The 16,179-nt window shown below is 45.3% G+C and overlaps 1 protein-coding gene across 1 annotated transcript in view; it reads right to left on the reverse strand.

Moving 5' to 3' along the window:
• LOC126209561 (uncharacterized) overlaps nucleotides 1-16,179 on the reverse strand; it is an 811,828-nt gene that overhangs the window by 137,634 nt on the left and 658,015 nt on the right. The window contains exon 4 of the mRNA XM_049938895.1: nucleotides 690-1,198. Within this exon, the coding sequence (XP_049794852.1) occupies nucleotides 690-1,088 (399 nt within the window). The 5' untranslated portion in view covers nucleotides 1,089-1,198. The remainder of the gene's footprint in view (nucleotides 1-689; nucleotides 1,199-16,179) is intronic.

Here is a 16,179-nt window from a genome sequence, read left to right on the forward strand (position 1 = left end):
CACTGCGGAGGGTGGTTAAAAAAGGTGGCACGAAATGAGCAGAGAAATCATTGGTGCTACCAGCCTTCCGGATAGCACAAGGACTTTGCATAGTGAGTTGAAAAGAATGAGTTACAATTGTCGATCAGATCCTCATAAACCACAGAAGTATGTAGTCAATTCTTATTGACGCTCTAGGTTATGTAAAGAGCGGCGCAACTGGACAGCTGGTGACTGCAAACGAATGATTTGGAGTGATAAATGACGCTAAGCCCTGTGACAATTCGATGGAGTTGTTTGCGTTTGGCGAACGCTTGGAGAACGTTACCTGCCATCGTGTGTAGTGCTAACAGTGAATTACGAAGCGTTGGTGATTTTCGTGGTTAGGGGGTGGTTCCCTTACTGCGCTTAAGAGAACGCATAATACGGAAGAATATTAACACATTTCACAACTTTGTGTACGGCATACAGCAGAGGACCAGCTCGGAGACGATGATTGATTTTATCAGCGTGACGATGCACCCTGAACTTAATGGAACACATCTGAAAGAGTTAGAACATCAAATTCGTTCCACACCCCAGCGTCCAGCATCAATGCCTTCTCTAGTTTCTGCTGTTGAGGAATAGTCGCCAATTCTTCACATACATGCAGACACCGCATTAAAAGTATCCGCAGCAGAGATCGAGTGGTCATAAATGCGATGGGTGCATACACGGGGGAGGATCACACAACAGTCTGAACCTACGTCACCCCAAAGCGAGTAGTATACTCTTCGTAGAGAGTCAGTAATATTTCGTCGGGCGCAGACTGCGGCAGGACAGACCTGAGCGGCGGCTTCGCGGTCCCTGCGCGCCCGGCCCGGGCTGCTGGGGGAGTTGCCCGCGGAGCCTAGAGGTCGGCCGCCCCTGCCGCCCCCGGGTCCCGCCCCCGACGCCTTTCCGCCGCCGAACGCCTTAGCGCCGCGGCCCGCAGCTGCCGCCGCCGACCCCGCCTGTTGTTGTTGATGTTGCTGCTGCTGTTGTTGTTGCTGCTGCTGCTGTTGTTGTTGTTTCTTCCGCGGTCGCACGATGTGCGACTCCATCCACGACCGGAACTTGAGCCCGAACATTGGTGCGGGCTGTCTGCGACCTGGCGGACTGCCTCGCTCACTGGTCGTCGTCTACCTGGGCTCTGCGAAAGACGGCCGCGCCGTCTGCAGTGGCCAGTGCGAGGAACTGCCTGCAAACCACAATTATCACGTCTTTAGTGTTAGTGGGACACAAAGAAACACAAGGTACTGCTACGAGGAGTGTAAGACAGTGCTGCAGTCTCTTGTTTACCTATACACAGTATAACACTACAGCGAAAACTGTCTCCAGCGAAGAAACACGTTAGTAGAAGCGTTAAAGATTCCAGTAAACACGGTTCTACAAACGAACCGTCTGCGAGGTACTCGTAAATGTGTCGTTACGAGTCACCACTGATTTCAGTATGAAATATTGTCCTGGCTGGTACAAATTTATTTGAAACGTAAACTTTTCAAATATGTTTCGGTCTAACTGGTATCAAATGTTATCCATGGCCTACCTTACGAAGGCATACAATACTCCTACACAACGTTAAATGTGAAAATTTTTTGTACATTTCTATCTGTGCAAGGAAGTGTTCCACGTACAGTCCTAGAATTTGGATGCAATATTGCTCTCGCCTCAGCAATGAGCTACCAATTCTTTCAGTTCATCTCGTAAATCTTAATAACAAACCGATCCCTGCTCCAGTTATTCAATCGCATCAAGGAGGGCAGTGTACACTTCACTTCTGAGATGACTAGAGAAAAATCCAGAGGAATGATGTGAGATGATCTTTGAGGCCAAGGAAAAGTTGTTAGCCGGCTGGAGTCGCCGAGCGGTTCGAGGCGCTACAGTCTGGAGCCGCGCGACCGCTGCGGTCGCAGGTTCGAATCCTGCCTCGGGCATGGATGTATGTAATGTCCTTCGGTTAGTTAGGTTTAAGTATTCTGAGTTCTAGGGGACTGACGACCTCAGAAGTTAAGTCCCATAATGCTCAGAGCCATTTGAACCATTTTGAAAAGGTGCTGCTTTACATCAAGGGTTATACTGTCTCCCTACATGTCTTTAATCAGTAGCGAAGTGTGCCTCTGGCCTATGTGCGTGTTCGGTCAGAGGGATAGCTACCACCAGTAATAAATAAAAAAAAAATAAAAAAAACTGAGTGAATGCATCAACGATGAACTTGAACAAGCGTCATGGGGCGTACACCCCGAGCAAATACAACGACCTATAAGGAACAAAACGAGATTTATATATAAAAAAAGAATAATAATAATAAGAAGAAGAAGAAGAATCCGAGAACGTTAATACTCTGCTTCAGGGATTCTGTGTGTCGCGCCGGCAGCGGATCAAATCAGACCGGTAGATTAACGATGAGGGCCGGTGTGCCGACCAGCCTGGATGTGTCTTTTAGGTGCTTTCCCACATTCGGCTTGGTGGATATCGGGCTGGTATCCACGTTCTGCCTCAGTTAAACGACTCGTAAATTTCTCGAAAATTTTCTCATACTTCCACATGTAAGAACATTAGACGCAGGCAGATGGGATACAATTCCATGCTGAGGCGGATTGAGGGGAGGGGGGGATAACAGGAAGAGCATCTGGCCACCCTCTACCATTAATATTGCCAATCCACCCTAAACATGTCGACACCTTGAAGATACGGGATAAGGCTAGAAAAAACAGAAAGACGATTAGAAGGACCTTTAACACAAAAATTAGCACTTGAAATTCATTTGCTCTAACTAGAAAAATATTTCATACCGAAGTCGGTGACGGCTCGAATTAGGAATTATGTTCAAACAGCTCGTTTGCTGATCCATGTTCACTGGAAAGTTGACTCAGTAACACACTCTAGAACTCAATACATTTATTTTTAGGACACAAAGGGATTACAGGCATTGGCTGCGAGTCAGCGTTGGATGAATGGGCGAAGTTGAATATTGAAGTTTCGTACCTGAGTCTCCTGTTTGGTAGGACTGTGCGGTAATCAATGCGCAATCCAGACACATTACCTCTACATCTACATGGATACTCTGCAAATCACATTTAAGTGCCTGGTAGAGGGTTCATCGAACCACCTTCACAGTTCTCCATTATCCCAATCTCGTACAGCGCGGAAAGCACGAACACCTATGTCTTTCCGTACGAGCTCCAATTTCCCTTATTTAATCGTTCTGATCGTTCCTCCCTATGGTTCGAATGGCTCTGAGCACTATGGGACTTAACATCTATGGTCATCAGTCCCCTAGAACTTAGAACTACTTAAACCTAACTAACCTAAGGACATCACACAACACCCAGCCATCACGAGGCAGAGAAAATCCCTGACCCGCCGGGAATCGAACCCGGGAACCCGGGCGTGGGAAGCGAGAACGCTACCGCACGACCACGAGATGCGGTTCCTCCCTATGTAGGTCGGTGTCAACAAAATATTTTTCATTCGGAGGAGAAAGTTGGTGATTGGAATTCAGTGAGAAGATACAGTCGCAACGAGAAATGCCTTTCTTTTAATGATGTCCACCCCGAATCCTGTATCATGTCAGTGACACTCCTCCCATATTTCGCCCTTATTTGAACTTTTTCGATGTACTCGGTCAGTCCTATCTGGTACGGATCCCACACTGCGCTGCAGTATTGTAAAACAGGACGGACAAGCGTAGTGTAGGCAGTCTCATAAGTTATCTGTTACATTTTCTAAGTGTTCTGCCAATAAAACGCAGTCTTTGGTTAGCCTTCCCCACAACATTTTCTATGTGTTCCTTCCAATTTAAGTTGTTCGTAATTGTAATTCCTAGGTATTTAGTTGAATTTACGGCCTTTATATTTGACTGATTTATCGTGTAACCGAAGTTTGATGAATTTCTTTTAGCACTCATTTGGATGACCTCACACTTTCCGTTATTCAGGGTCAACTGCCAATTTTCGCAGCATTCCGATATCTTATCTTTTCTAAATGGTTTTACAATTTGTTTTGATCTTCTGATGACTCTATTAGTCGATAAATGACAGCGTCATCTGCAAACAACCTAAGACGGCTGCTCAGATTGTCTCCCAAATCGTTTGTATAGACAAGGAACAGCTATAACACTCACTTGGGATAGGACTAAACTCTCCCCGTCAGACCAAAATTCCAAACTTATCCACACACTACTAAGGTAGTGCCAACTGTCCGTTATTCTCATTAGTCGCGGCATTTCGTCGGTTCCCGTAAGTGATCATTTGCAGTCCTCGCCATGTCCGAAAGAACACACACCATATATGTATAACTAAGGCGAGGACGTCCAATGATCTTTTCAGTGCAGATGCACACCTGGCTCGAACTTTTACGGGAATATACGAAATGCCGCGAGTAACAAGAATAATGGGCGAGGGGCACTATATTAGTAGTGTGTGGATAAGTTCAGAATTAGCGTCTGATGGGACGTGTGGTAGAGTAGGCCGTGGAGTTGCAACGAGTAATGTGTCCGGATAGCACATTGGTCAGCGCATCTGCCAAGCAATCAGGGGACCCAGGGTTGAATATCAGTCCAGCACATTTTTAGCGTTCTCCATTGTTTTAAATGAATGCACTTTCGCAGACTATGTCTGTAATTCCTTTGTGTCTCAATTCATAGAGGCTGCTGGATCAAATCTGTCTCTGTCCATAACGACATATCAGAAGGAACTGACATCACACACGCACACACACGCACACGCATATATATATATATATATATATATATATATATATATATATATATATATATATATATATATAGTGATGATTAGTTTCAGTTATTGTAGCCCATCTTCAGATGTAGTTACTAAAAAGCTGTAAGGTTTGTAACTAAGAACACTTTACTGATCCGTGGTATACCACAATTAGCTGCGTTCCCAAGCAACCGCTGTGCTATAGAGTGATCTCCACTCGGAAAACATAAACATGTTTTCCCCTTTTTTTAAATAAATCATCAACAGCATTTCTCAATAAGAAACTGAAATTACTAAATCTACGCTTATAACGCTGATTATGGGAATTTTTATAAATTATAACTCTGATACAGTAATGCTTTTGAGCATTTTACCTTCTTTATCATTATTTACTTTTTTCCGCTTTTCTTTGTACATGCGCGTACGCATTCTTTACATCACCCATGCTCTGAATTCAGAGCGCCAGTCTTTTCCGACTTTTCAGTATGGTGGCCACTACGAGAGAGGAGGAGAGGGAGGGAAAGACCGACAGACAGACAAATAGAGACTATCTTTTCAGAACAATGACAGAAACTTCTCCCCTACAGGTCTCTGTTCTAATTTCTTTTACGCCTAAGATGCATTTCGGGATAACGTTACATTTTTGGATCACACGGAGAATGGTTCTGGAATGTGGAATAAGATAAAGGATGTACTTTTAATTTAAGTACAATACGGTGGAATGATATTACATGCTGTAGCACAGTGCTAATTCTAATTGCGCATTAACCAAAAAACATTAATTTTGAGAGTTTCTGTGAGGATACTTTTCAGTGGAGTAGAAGGAGTTGCCTAATATAAAGCTGTTCTCATACTCAAATGGTCCAAATGGCTCTGAGCACTATGGGACTTAACAGCTATGGTCATCAGTCCCCTAGAACTTAGAACTACTTAAACCTAACTAACCTAAGGACATCACACAACACCCAGTCATCACGAGGCAGAGAAAATCCCTGACCCCGCCGGGAATCGAACCCGGGAACCCGGGCGTGGGAAGCGAAAACGCTACCGCACGACTGTTCTCATACTCCACTACGTTACACATTTAATGTGCTCTCAATCCTAAGGGCCCGGGTTCTATTCCCGGATGGGTCGGAGATTTTCTCCGCTCAGGGACTGGGTGTTGTGTTGTCCTTATCATCATCATTTCATCCCCATCGACGCGCAAGTCGCCGAAGTGGCGTCAAATCGAAAGACTTGCACCCGGCGAAAGGTCTACCCGACGGGAGGCCCTAGTCACACGACATTTACTTGCTCCAGGAAGTTGCTGGTTACTTGGGTATCCCTGTATCTGACTTCTTCATTTACTAACACACACCCCTTGAGGTGACTACAGAGGTTGTTTTTTGTCCTAGTGTCATATTCAAGTTTTTCAGTATTTTTTGTGAAAAGAGAATACTGGTAGGCGTAATGCCAAGAGCCATCAATGAGTATTTGTACTGTGCAATAGTTGTAAAATATACATTTTTTGACGAGGTATTTGCAAGGTAATCTTGAATTAAAACAAGTATTATTTTTTCTAACACACTTCAGTTGTCTGGAAATACGATCCTTGTAAGTTCAGTATCCCCAGGAAATGATTGCGTAACTTATGATAGAAAGGAAATATACAGAATAAACCAACTTCTTCTTTTTAAATAGTCTGCAGCTATAATGATGGAAATTTCTCTTTATCTGTACATAGAAAAATTAGACCAAGAGATGCTTAGAAACGGCACGAAATTTCAACGATATTTCGAAAAACACAAGTTAAGAGACGAAATCTCCAATTACTCATACGAAATGGGTTTTTTAGAGACCGCTACCAGTCAAAAAACTTGTTGATTGACTGCTTAAATTCTTTTAAATAAGCAACATGTTTCGAGGTGTAAACTTATCATTAGGTTACACCCGCAATACAACGGCATTTGACAGAAGTACACATACATACTAAAGTTGTTCTGTACAGTCTTGACACGTGCGGTGGCCATCCTGCGGAGAAAGAGTATAACCTAATATGAGGAGCTGTTCGCTTCATATGTTTATCTGCTGCTCGGATAAAAAATTTTTAAATAACGACTCACTCCAAAACTTTCTGGCAGATTAAAACTGTGTGCCAGACCGAGACTCGAACTCGGACCTTTGCGTTTCGAGGGCAAGTGCTGTACCATCTGAGCTACCGAAGCACGACTCACGCCCCGTCCTCACAGCTTTACTTCCAACAGTACCTCGTCTCCTAGTATCCAAACTTCACAGAAGCTCTTCTGCAAACCTTGCAGAACTAGCACTCCTGGAAGAAAGGATATTGCGGAGACATGGCTTAGCCACCGCCTGGGTGATGATTCCAGAATGAGATTTTCAGTCTGCAATGGAGTGTGCGCTGATATGAAAAGTTCCTGGCAGATTTCGAGCCTCGGTTCGGCACACAGTTTTAATCTGCCAGTAAGTTTCATATCAGCGCACACTCCGCTGCTGAGTTGAAATCTCATTCTGGAAACGACTCACTTCGCTCATGTGAATCTGCTATTTTTTGCAGTGCAGTCAATATAGCTTTAAAACGCTTCAATTACTCAACCACATAGGACATTAATGTATGTACAGAGTGCCTCTTTAGATGTTACACTTAATCCTTACAAAAAAAGTTCATGATGAATAAAATCCGCTGCAACATCACATGTAACATCACGGCATCAACCAAAATGCCAGTTACTCAACTGATTAACGGTCCTTTTAGTTTAATAATTTTGTTTAGTGTCCTACTTAGTCTTCATTGAGTATTATAGTCACACCTGACGATTGGATTCGTGTCCTGAAACCCGGATAGTGTAAGTGCCTTTATCTAAAGAAATTCCCTTTCTTTAGATAAAGGCACTTACACTATCCGGGTTTCAGGACACGAATCCAATCGTCAGGTGTGACTGTAATACTCAATGAAGACTAAGTAGGACACTAAACAAAATTATTAAACTAAAAGGACCGTTAAACAGTTGAGTAACTGGCATTTTGGTTGATGCAATGATGTTACATTCTCTAGTCTATGCCACATTTCTGGCCGTTGGTAACAGGTCGGGGTTATTTTTTCCGTCTAGGAGTTCTTATTCACGAATTTAGCAATGTTTTTAGTTGTTCCATACCTAAACAGGATCGCTTTATTATATGAATGTTAAAAACCCTTTTTTTTCAGGAATAGGTAGACGTATCATGTTGAAATTTATGCCTAGTACTAACGTCTACAGGTCCTTCTTGGTGTAAAAAATTGAAGCTTCAAGTCGACGTAGTCAAAATATGCGGCCATTTATGTCACACATTTTGATACCGACAAACTCACTTATCAAAAGCTACAGGGTACTTCCCGTTGATCTAGAATCGTGAAATTTAGCAAGAAGCAGTGCTTCACATTAAAACCAAAGGAAAAATCAGAAAATTGTAAATTTGTAATTGTATCACACGAAAAAAAATTTGTCCATCCGTCTGTTAAGACATCTTCTTCTCAGGAACGGGTAGAAGTATCAAGTTGAAATTTAAGCATACTAAGGTATGTGGTCCCTTGGCGCTTCAACAATCGTCAGCTTTCAAAGGCAACGCAGTCAAAGGATACGGCCATTTATGTTACATATTTTGAAACTCGCTAACTGAAACCTATAGGGTACTTCCTCTTGACGTAGAGTCAAGAAATTTGGCAAGAAGAAAGGTTTTACAGTAAAAGTAAAGAAAAAAACATGAGAAAATTGCTAACTTGTAATTACAGTACGCGAAAAAATATATCTTTTGTCATTTGTTATTCGACTTCAGACTTGAAATTAAAACCGTTCTCGGAAGTTTTTGTATCCCTGGGAACCATATATTGCCAGCATCAACGTCGATAACAGTCAAAAATCGTCGAGATTCTCGATTCCCAAAATGGATGAAGTACTTGTATACACAATTAACTGTGTACGGAACCTTAAGCGCGAGTTTTACTCTCAGCTGGCCGGTTTCTTTCAGGTACTGTTTACCTCGAATCTTTACTGCGACCGACATTTTTCATGTCTCATCCACACACACTCTCTCATACTACTGGACATACTTGTCAGTTTTTCTTCATGACTTGTGCTGTTTTGTTGTACGGAATTAAGGTATGTTCTACTGATGGTTTATAGCCCTAACGGCCCTTCGACAGTTAAAGGAACTTTGATATTACAACTGCACCGGGTTTTATACAACATGAACAATCCAAGTAATAGTTGTGGATGACCGACTTGCACGCGCGAAATCCACATACATTTATCAGTCAAAGATCATATTCTCTAACTAAATATTTGATTTTAATTTTTATGTTGCGCGAACTAATGCCTTTATGAATGTTACCCGTGTTCGAAAGCCTGACGACTGTTCGATTCGTGGCGTCGAGAGACGCCGGCGCAGTGACATCTGACCAGCGTTTTTTTTGCCCACTCTGCAGAATACAAAATGTCCTGCAGTCTCGTTTACGACGAGCTCTGCCGTAATCGCCTCGGGCGCAGTGCGACAGACGCATACGTCTGCACCGAGCGGTGAATAAGCCAGCGCGCGCCTGGCAGTCGCCAAGAGCACGTGCGCGAATGCGGGCTTCATTACGCGACGACAGGTGAAAAGAGGAGGGGGCGGCGCAGCCCACTGCCGTCAGCTGGGCGGCGGACAAGCGGCCGGCCAGATTACAAAGAGGCGAGCGGACAATGCGCCGGCGGGCTCAAAAACGCCGATAATGGGAAACATCCATCCCCGGCTGGGAGCAGAGTCCGGAGTACCGTGGGGCCGGCCGCTAATAACGCCAGTGTGGCGGGCTGCTGCAGACGCCGTTTCCCGATAATATTAATACCGCCCGGCCAGGACTCTGCAAGGCTCACCTGTTCGCCGCACCCAATGAGACGCCGTGTGGCTACAAGCCTTGCTGCTCTCGGATATTATGCACAGCTTTGAATTACGAATTCCGTGAAAGTGAATCGAGATGTATTTCCATGCAAATGTGTCTTCCTCAATGTAAACGGCACGGGAATTAGGAAAGCAAAATTATGGCACCAATACCAGAGTGATCAACAGAATGGCTTACCTTTCTCCAATTTTTGTCGGACTTTTTTCACGGGGCCTTTGTTGTTCGCTCATTTCCTTCAAGTATTACTCAACAAAAGTGTGTAGCCATGTTCCAGTATATATATCTCGAAGTGCAAGCATAGAAAGTTATCGCGGGAAATGGCTTTACGAACAGGTGCGATTGCTGTAAGGAGAGAAGAGAGCCGACGGAGAAGGCGACGGAACGTAAAAGCAAAACGTCAAAGAGCTGAGTAGCTCGATGACGTGATTATGTGCAAATGACAAACCGAGGGACACAATGCCCAGTGGAATAGAATTCAAATATCTACACTAAAGAAGAATCAAGCGCACTCAATGAATATTCAATTGCCGATAGAGTGAATGTGTTGCTAAGCAGCAATAGAAGCTACCTTACGGAAACTTCACAGTTTTCGTCACAAGAAATGGACTTCAATTTTCGCAAAGAAACACTGAGAAAATTCGTTCTGACTATGTGATTTGGTATTAAAAAGTACCAGAATAAACGACCAACGCACAACAACATTATATTTTTACGAAAAAATGATGCATCACAATTAAAGCAAGCAGTGGCTTCTTTACAAGAAAACATGGTTTCGTACACTTTACACTGTGAATAAATGTCGTCAGTGAGCGAGTGGAACACTGCCAATGGTAGTGCTGGTCAATGTTCACTTGAGTTGCTGCACATGGCATTACCTTGTACAGGGTGAACCAGAACTTCACCGACAAACTTTCAGAGGTTGTTCAGGGATAACTTTCGAGTATTTTGGTATAAGGGACGCACGCTCTCCGGCAGCTTGTTGCTGCGTGATAATGTAATTAAGATTTCCCCAATCACGCTCGAGCCGCGCGGGATTAGCCGAGCGGTCTCAGGCGCTGCAGTTATGTACTGTGCGGCTGGTCCCGGCGGAGGTTCGAGTCCTCCCTCGGGCATGGATGTGTGTGTTTGTCCTTAGGATAATTTAGGTTAAGTAGTGTGTAAGCTTAGGGACTGATGACCTTAGCAGTTAAGTCCCATAAGGTTTCACACACATTTGAACAGTTTCAATCACTCTCGAGTCTGAGGAAAACCTCCACAATAGTGAAGCCTTAATACAAAATGATCAAAAAGTATAACACAGAACACACTAATTAAACCTCCCAGTACCTTGTATTCGAGTTGAAGAAAATACTGGACAAACTAAAAGTGAGATGGACGATCGCCCTCGAGTAGGAGCAACACTGTGCACTGCAAAAGTGTATCCACAAGATATAAAACACCTAACTCATCCACACCTATAATGGCAGTGGTACTTAAGACTGGTTACCAAAAAATTAACACGAAATTGAGAGGTAACATTTGCTTAGCTGTTGGAGTCAAAGAACCTTCAAAACTGCCAGGCACTTAAGTCTGAACTGCACAGTAGTCATGCAAATCTATATACACTAATTGATCAAAAGTATCCGGACACCTGGTTCAAAATGACATAAGTTCGTGGTGTCGGCCCACCCTTAGACCTGATGACAGCTTCCACTCTCGCAGGCATACGTTCAATCAGGTGCTGGAAGGTTTCTGGGGGAATGGCAGCCCATTCTTCACGGATTGCTGCACTGAGGAGAAGTATCGATGGCGGTCGGTGAGGCCTGGCACCAAGTCGGCATTCCAAAACATCCCACAAAAAATCGTTCAAATTGCTCTGAGCATGGGACTTAACATCTGAGGTCATCAGTTCCCTAGAACTTAGAACTACTTAAACCTAACTAACCTAAGGACATCACACACATCCATGCCCGAGGCAGGATTCGAACCTGCGACCGTAGCGGTCGCGCAGTTCCAGACTGTAGCGCCTAGAACCGCACGGCCACTCCGACCGGCGACGAAACATCCCACAGTTGTTCAATAGGATTTAGATTAGGACTCTGTGCAGGCCCGTCCATTACAGCGATGTTATTGTCCTGTAATCATTCCGCAACAGGCCGTGCATTAAGAACAGGTGCTCGATCGAGTTGAAAGACGCAATCGCCATCCCGGAAATGCTCTTCAACAGTGGCAAGCAGGAAGGTGCTTAAAATATCAATGTAGGCCTGTGCTGTGATAGTGCCACTCAAAATAACAAGGAGTGCATGGTCGCTCCATGAAAAACGCGACCACACCATAACACAACCGCCTCCGAATTTTACTCTTGGAATTACACACGCTGGCAGATGACGTTCACCGAGCATTCACCATACCCTGCCATCGGATCGCCACATTGTGTACCGTGATCCGTCACTCCACACAACGTTTTTCCACTGTTCAATCGTCCAATGTTTACGCTCCTTACAACAAGCGAGGGCTCGTTTGGCATTTATCGGTGTGATATATGGCTTATGACAGCTTAGCTGTCATAATACTTGCAGTGTATCGTGATGCAGTTTGGAATTCCTGTGTGATGGTCTGGATAGAAGTCCGCCTATTACACATTACGACCCTCTTCAACTGTCGGCGGTCTCTGTCAGTCAACAGACGAGGTCGGCGTGTACGCTTTTGTGCTGTACGTGCCCCTTCACGTTCCTACCTCAATATCACATCGGAAACAGTGGAGCTAGGGATGTTTAGGAGTCTGAAAATCTCGCGTACAGACATATGACACAAGTGACACCCAACCATCTGACCACGTTCGACATCCGTGAGTTCAGCGGAGCGCCCCATTCTGTTCTCTCACGATGTCTAATGATGACTACTGAAGTCGCCGATATGGAGTACCTGGCAGTAGGTGGCAGCACAATGCGCTTATATGAAAAACGTATGTTTTTGAGGGTGTCTTGATACTTTTGATCATATAGTGTATATCTGTTCATCTAGTGCAAACGTGAATGCTGTGGTGAACAACAATAAGTATTCTTTCAGAGAATCGGCAAACCCATCTGACTGCAGAACGATTCTAATGCAAGCAGAGTACATCTTGCACAAGGATCGCGAAGACCTGATAGGAGAAATTAGATAGGACTCCTACAGAGGCATATAGACATCATCTTCCCCTCGCTCCATTTGCAAGTGGAACAGGTAAAGGAATGACTAATTGTGGTACAAGATACTCTCCGACAAGCACCGTATCGTAGCTTGAGGAGTAGATACGTAAATATAGATCTTAGTCTCTTGCACAGGATTGTCGCGCTTAGACGACAGGCAAGGCTGACACCACCATCCTTCTATGACATTGTTCGTACTTGAGTAAATTGTTTTGCCAATTTATATTCATATGAATGAGGAAGCAAATAGGCCGTGTACTTTACAAAGAAACCATCTGGGCATTTCCTTCAATATTGATGGCCGGACGGCTATTTGAAGCTCGGTGACTCCGAATACGAGCCCACTGTCGTAACAACTGTACCGCTACCTCATTCTATACAAGCGAGTGCAGGTCCGTAATGGATGGAGTGTGCAGAGGGGCGCCCGATCCAACCCGATAATTGCCCAGACCAGCCCCTTTTCGCTTTGTGCGCCGCAGCCCGCAAAGAGCTGCGCCACATGGTTTGCATATACTGCGGCAGGAGGAAATTTGGCGTGATGCAAATCCACGTACAGCACGCCCGGCTTTCCCCCACAGCTAGCGCGACGCCCGGGGAGCCCTTAAATGGCCTTTCCTCTGTTTCGCGTCTCTTTTTGATACGTAATCGGATTCATTTTTCCCCTAACCGCCCGCCCGTCTGCGTCACCCGCCGTCCCTTTTTCTGCATTATTCAGGTACGGAGACGTGTGGGCACCTACAGTCGAGCAGTGCGACGGTAATAGGGAGGGGAGAATGTGTGGCTTTTCCCTAGCGGGGGCTTTGAGCCGCGACGCGAGTGCCCCGGGAACTCTTTTCCGATGCCGGCGCGTCGCTGGCTGCCCAGGAGACCAGCCCGGCTGATTTGCCTAATTGTGCGCGCCGTCTCCAGCGGGGGCAGACGTGGAGGCGGTGCCGTCCTCTTCCGCGCGGCCAGCTGTCTGATCAATACGACTGTCCGCCGTCAGCAGCTGCTGCTCGAGCGCCACTTGCTGCCGACAGCAACATTGCCTCTGAGGGAGCCATTCTGGAGCAACAGAATCTTCAAAAATGCATGGCGAGGCAAAAATATAACAGCAATTTTTTTCGCAGATTAAACCGTGGCGTCCCGATATTCCATTGAGGAACGACGTAAGATAGAGATCTTTCAGTTCTCCAGTATCGTACAAGAAAAATTCAAGGCCTGAGACGAACTTGATGCACCATCGCTCCTGACGATTGGTAGGACGTACGAGAAGTTTGTAATGACAGTGTCCGTTCAGGATGATTTCAACGGAAACAACGGTAGAAAGAGGTCTGTCCGAACTCAAGAGAATATCATCCCCGTCCAGGGAGCGATGGTAGCCAGACTAAGCAAGTCCTCGCGCCCACTTGCTCTAGAGACTAACGTATCTCAAAGGTCAGTGGTTAGAATTCTGCACCATGATTTAGGTTCAAAAATGGTTCAAATGGCTCTAAGCACTATGGGACTTAACATCTGAGGTCATCAGTCCCCTAGAACTACTTAAACCTAACTAACCTAAGGACATCACACACATCCACGCCCGAGGCAGGATTGTAACCTGCGACCGTAGCAGCAGCGCGGTTCCGGAATGAAGCGCCTAGAACCGCTCGGCCACAGCAGCCGGCACCATGATTTAGGAATGAAGCGAGATCACTTGCGGGTTGTGCAGCCGCTCACAAACGTGAAAAGCAAGTGCTGTACAAATTATCTTGGAAATGGTGTACCTGGAGTCTGGCGTCCAGCTCATGTTTTTTGACGAAGTAACATTCCACATCAGCGGCCGTGTGAAAAGTACAAATGTGTCATCTGGGCGACCGAACACCCCCTGGAAGTTCGACAGCACGTGCGGGATCCCTCCAAGCTGAATGTTTGGCATGCAGTGAGCAAATACGGAATGACTGGACTCTATTTTTTTGAAGAACAGACCGACAGGGTAGGTAATTACCTTGCCCTGCTCAGCACATCCATGGAGAAGAACGCACCACTTGCCATTCCCAAGAGAGAATACTTTCAGCAAGACGGGGTCCCTGCCCATTACAGTGACATGATTTGGGATTACTTGAACGACCTGTTCGCTAAACGATGTATGGGTAGACGTGGTCCCCTACCATCCCCAATCCGTTCACCCGACCTGACGCCATGCGATTTTTCGTTGTGTGGCGTTTTCAAGGATCGTCTCTATACCAGCAAATCTAGCAACTTGGACGACCTGAAGTACCGCTACACTGAGTTCATCGCTTCTATCCTTATCCAAATGGCCCAGTGCGCCTTATAGTGAACAATGGACAGACCCCACAAGTGTACTGAGTGGGATGGGTGCCAGACTGAAACCATGTAATCACGTCCCTGCCTTGCAATTTCACTTGATTGCGCACTTACTTAATGGTATCATATTTTTTCCTCGCCCCGTACAATCATTTTTTGTAGTGATGATTCAACTCCTAAATACCCATTTAAATGGAGGAGTGGTTAAAACACTACCACATCAAAGGCTCCTGCTAAAATACGAGGCCTATTTTATTTTCTATGTCCGATAGGTCGCGAAATTAAAACCACAGTGAAAAATCGGTGAAGTGTCACGTAGATGTGTTGCACAGTGCTTCCCGTCGATCGCGTTTCATCGCACTTTCCAGTACTGAGTAAACAGTGAGAGCGTAAAGATGCCTAGTATAATTGTCTCCTGCCAATTGTGAAGTGAATGCTGTCATGCAGTTTCTTCATGCTGAGCGATTCCGCTTAATTTCATGACCCCACATAATGCAAATGTCACGCGTAATGGCAAAGTGCGGCATTGGTACAGGAACTTTGAAGAAGGACGTACAGACGTTCACAATGCACAAAATTCATTCCCAATTGCGAATATGAGCTACCATCAGATGCATAATGGAATAAAAATGTAAATGTCGTATGACTAGGGCCTGCCGTCGGGTAGACCGTTCGCAGGGTGCAGGTCTTTCGATTTTACGCCACTTCGGCGACTTGCTCGTCGATGGGGATGAAATGATGATGGTTATGACAACACAACACCCGGTCCCTGAGTGGAGAAAACCACCTACCCAGCCGGGAATCGAACTCGGGCCCTTAGGATTGATCATAATGGAATGACGACAATGAAAATTTGTGGCGGAGTGGGACTCGATACCAGATTATCCGCTTATCGGGAGCGGTCGCCTTACCATTATGCTATCCCAACACGACTCAAGGCCAGACCCAAACTTCAAATGGTTCAAATGGCTCTGAGCACTATGGGACTTAACATCTGAGGTCATCAGTTCCCTAGAACTTAAAAAACTAAAAACTCCGTCCGAACAGGCCATGAAGGCCCAACGGGTCCGACCGGCCGTCGTGTCATCCTCAG

The sequence above is a fragment of the Schistocerca nitens genome, chromosome 1 (genome assembly GCF_023898315.1).
Source record: "Schistocerca nitens isolate TAMUIC-IGC-003100 chromosome 1, iqSchNite1.1, whole genome shotgun sequence".
NCBI lineage: Eukaryota > Metazoa > Arthropoda > Insecta > Orthoptera > Acrididae > Schistocerca > Schistocerca nitens.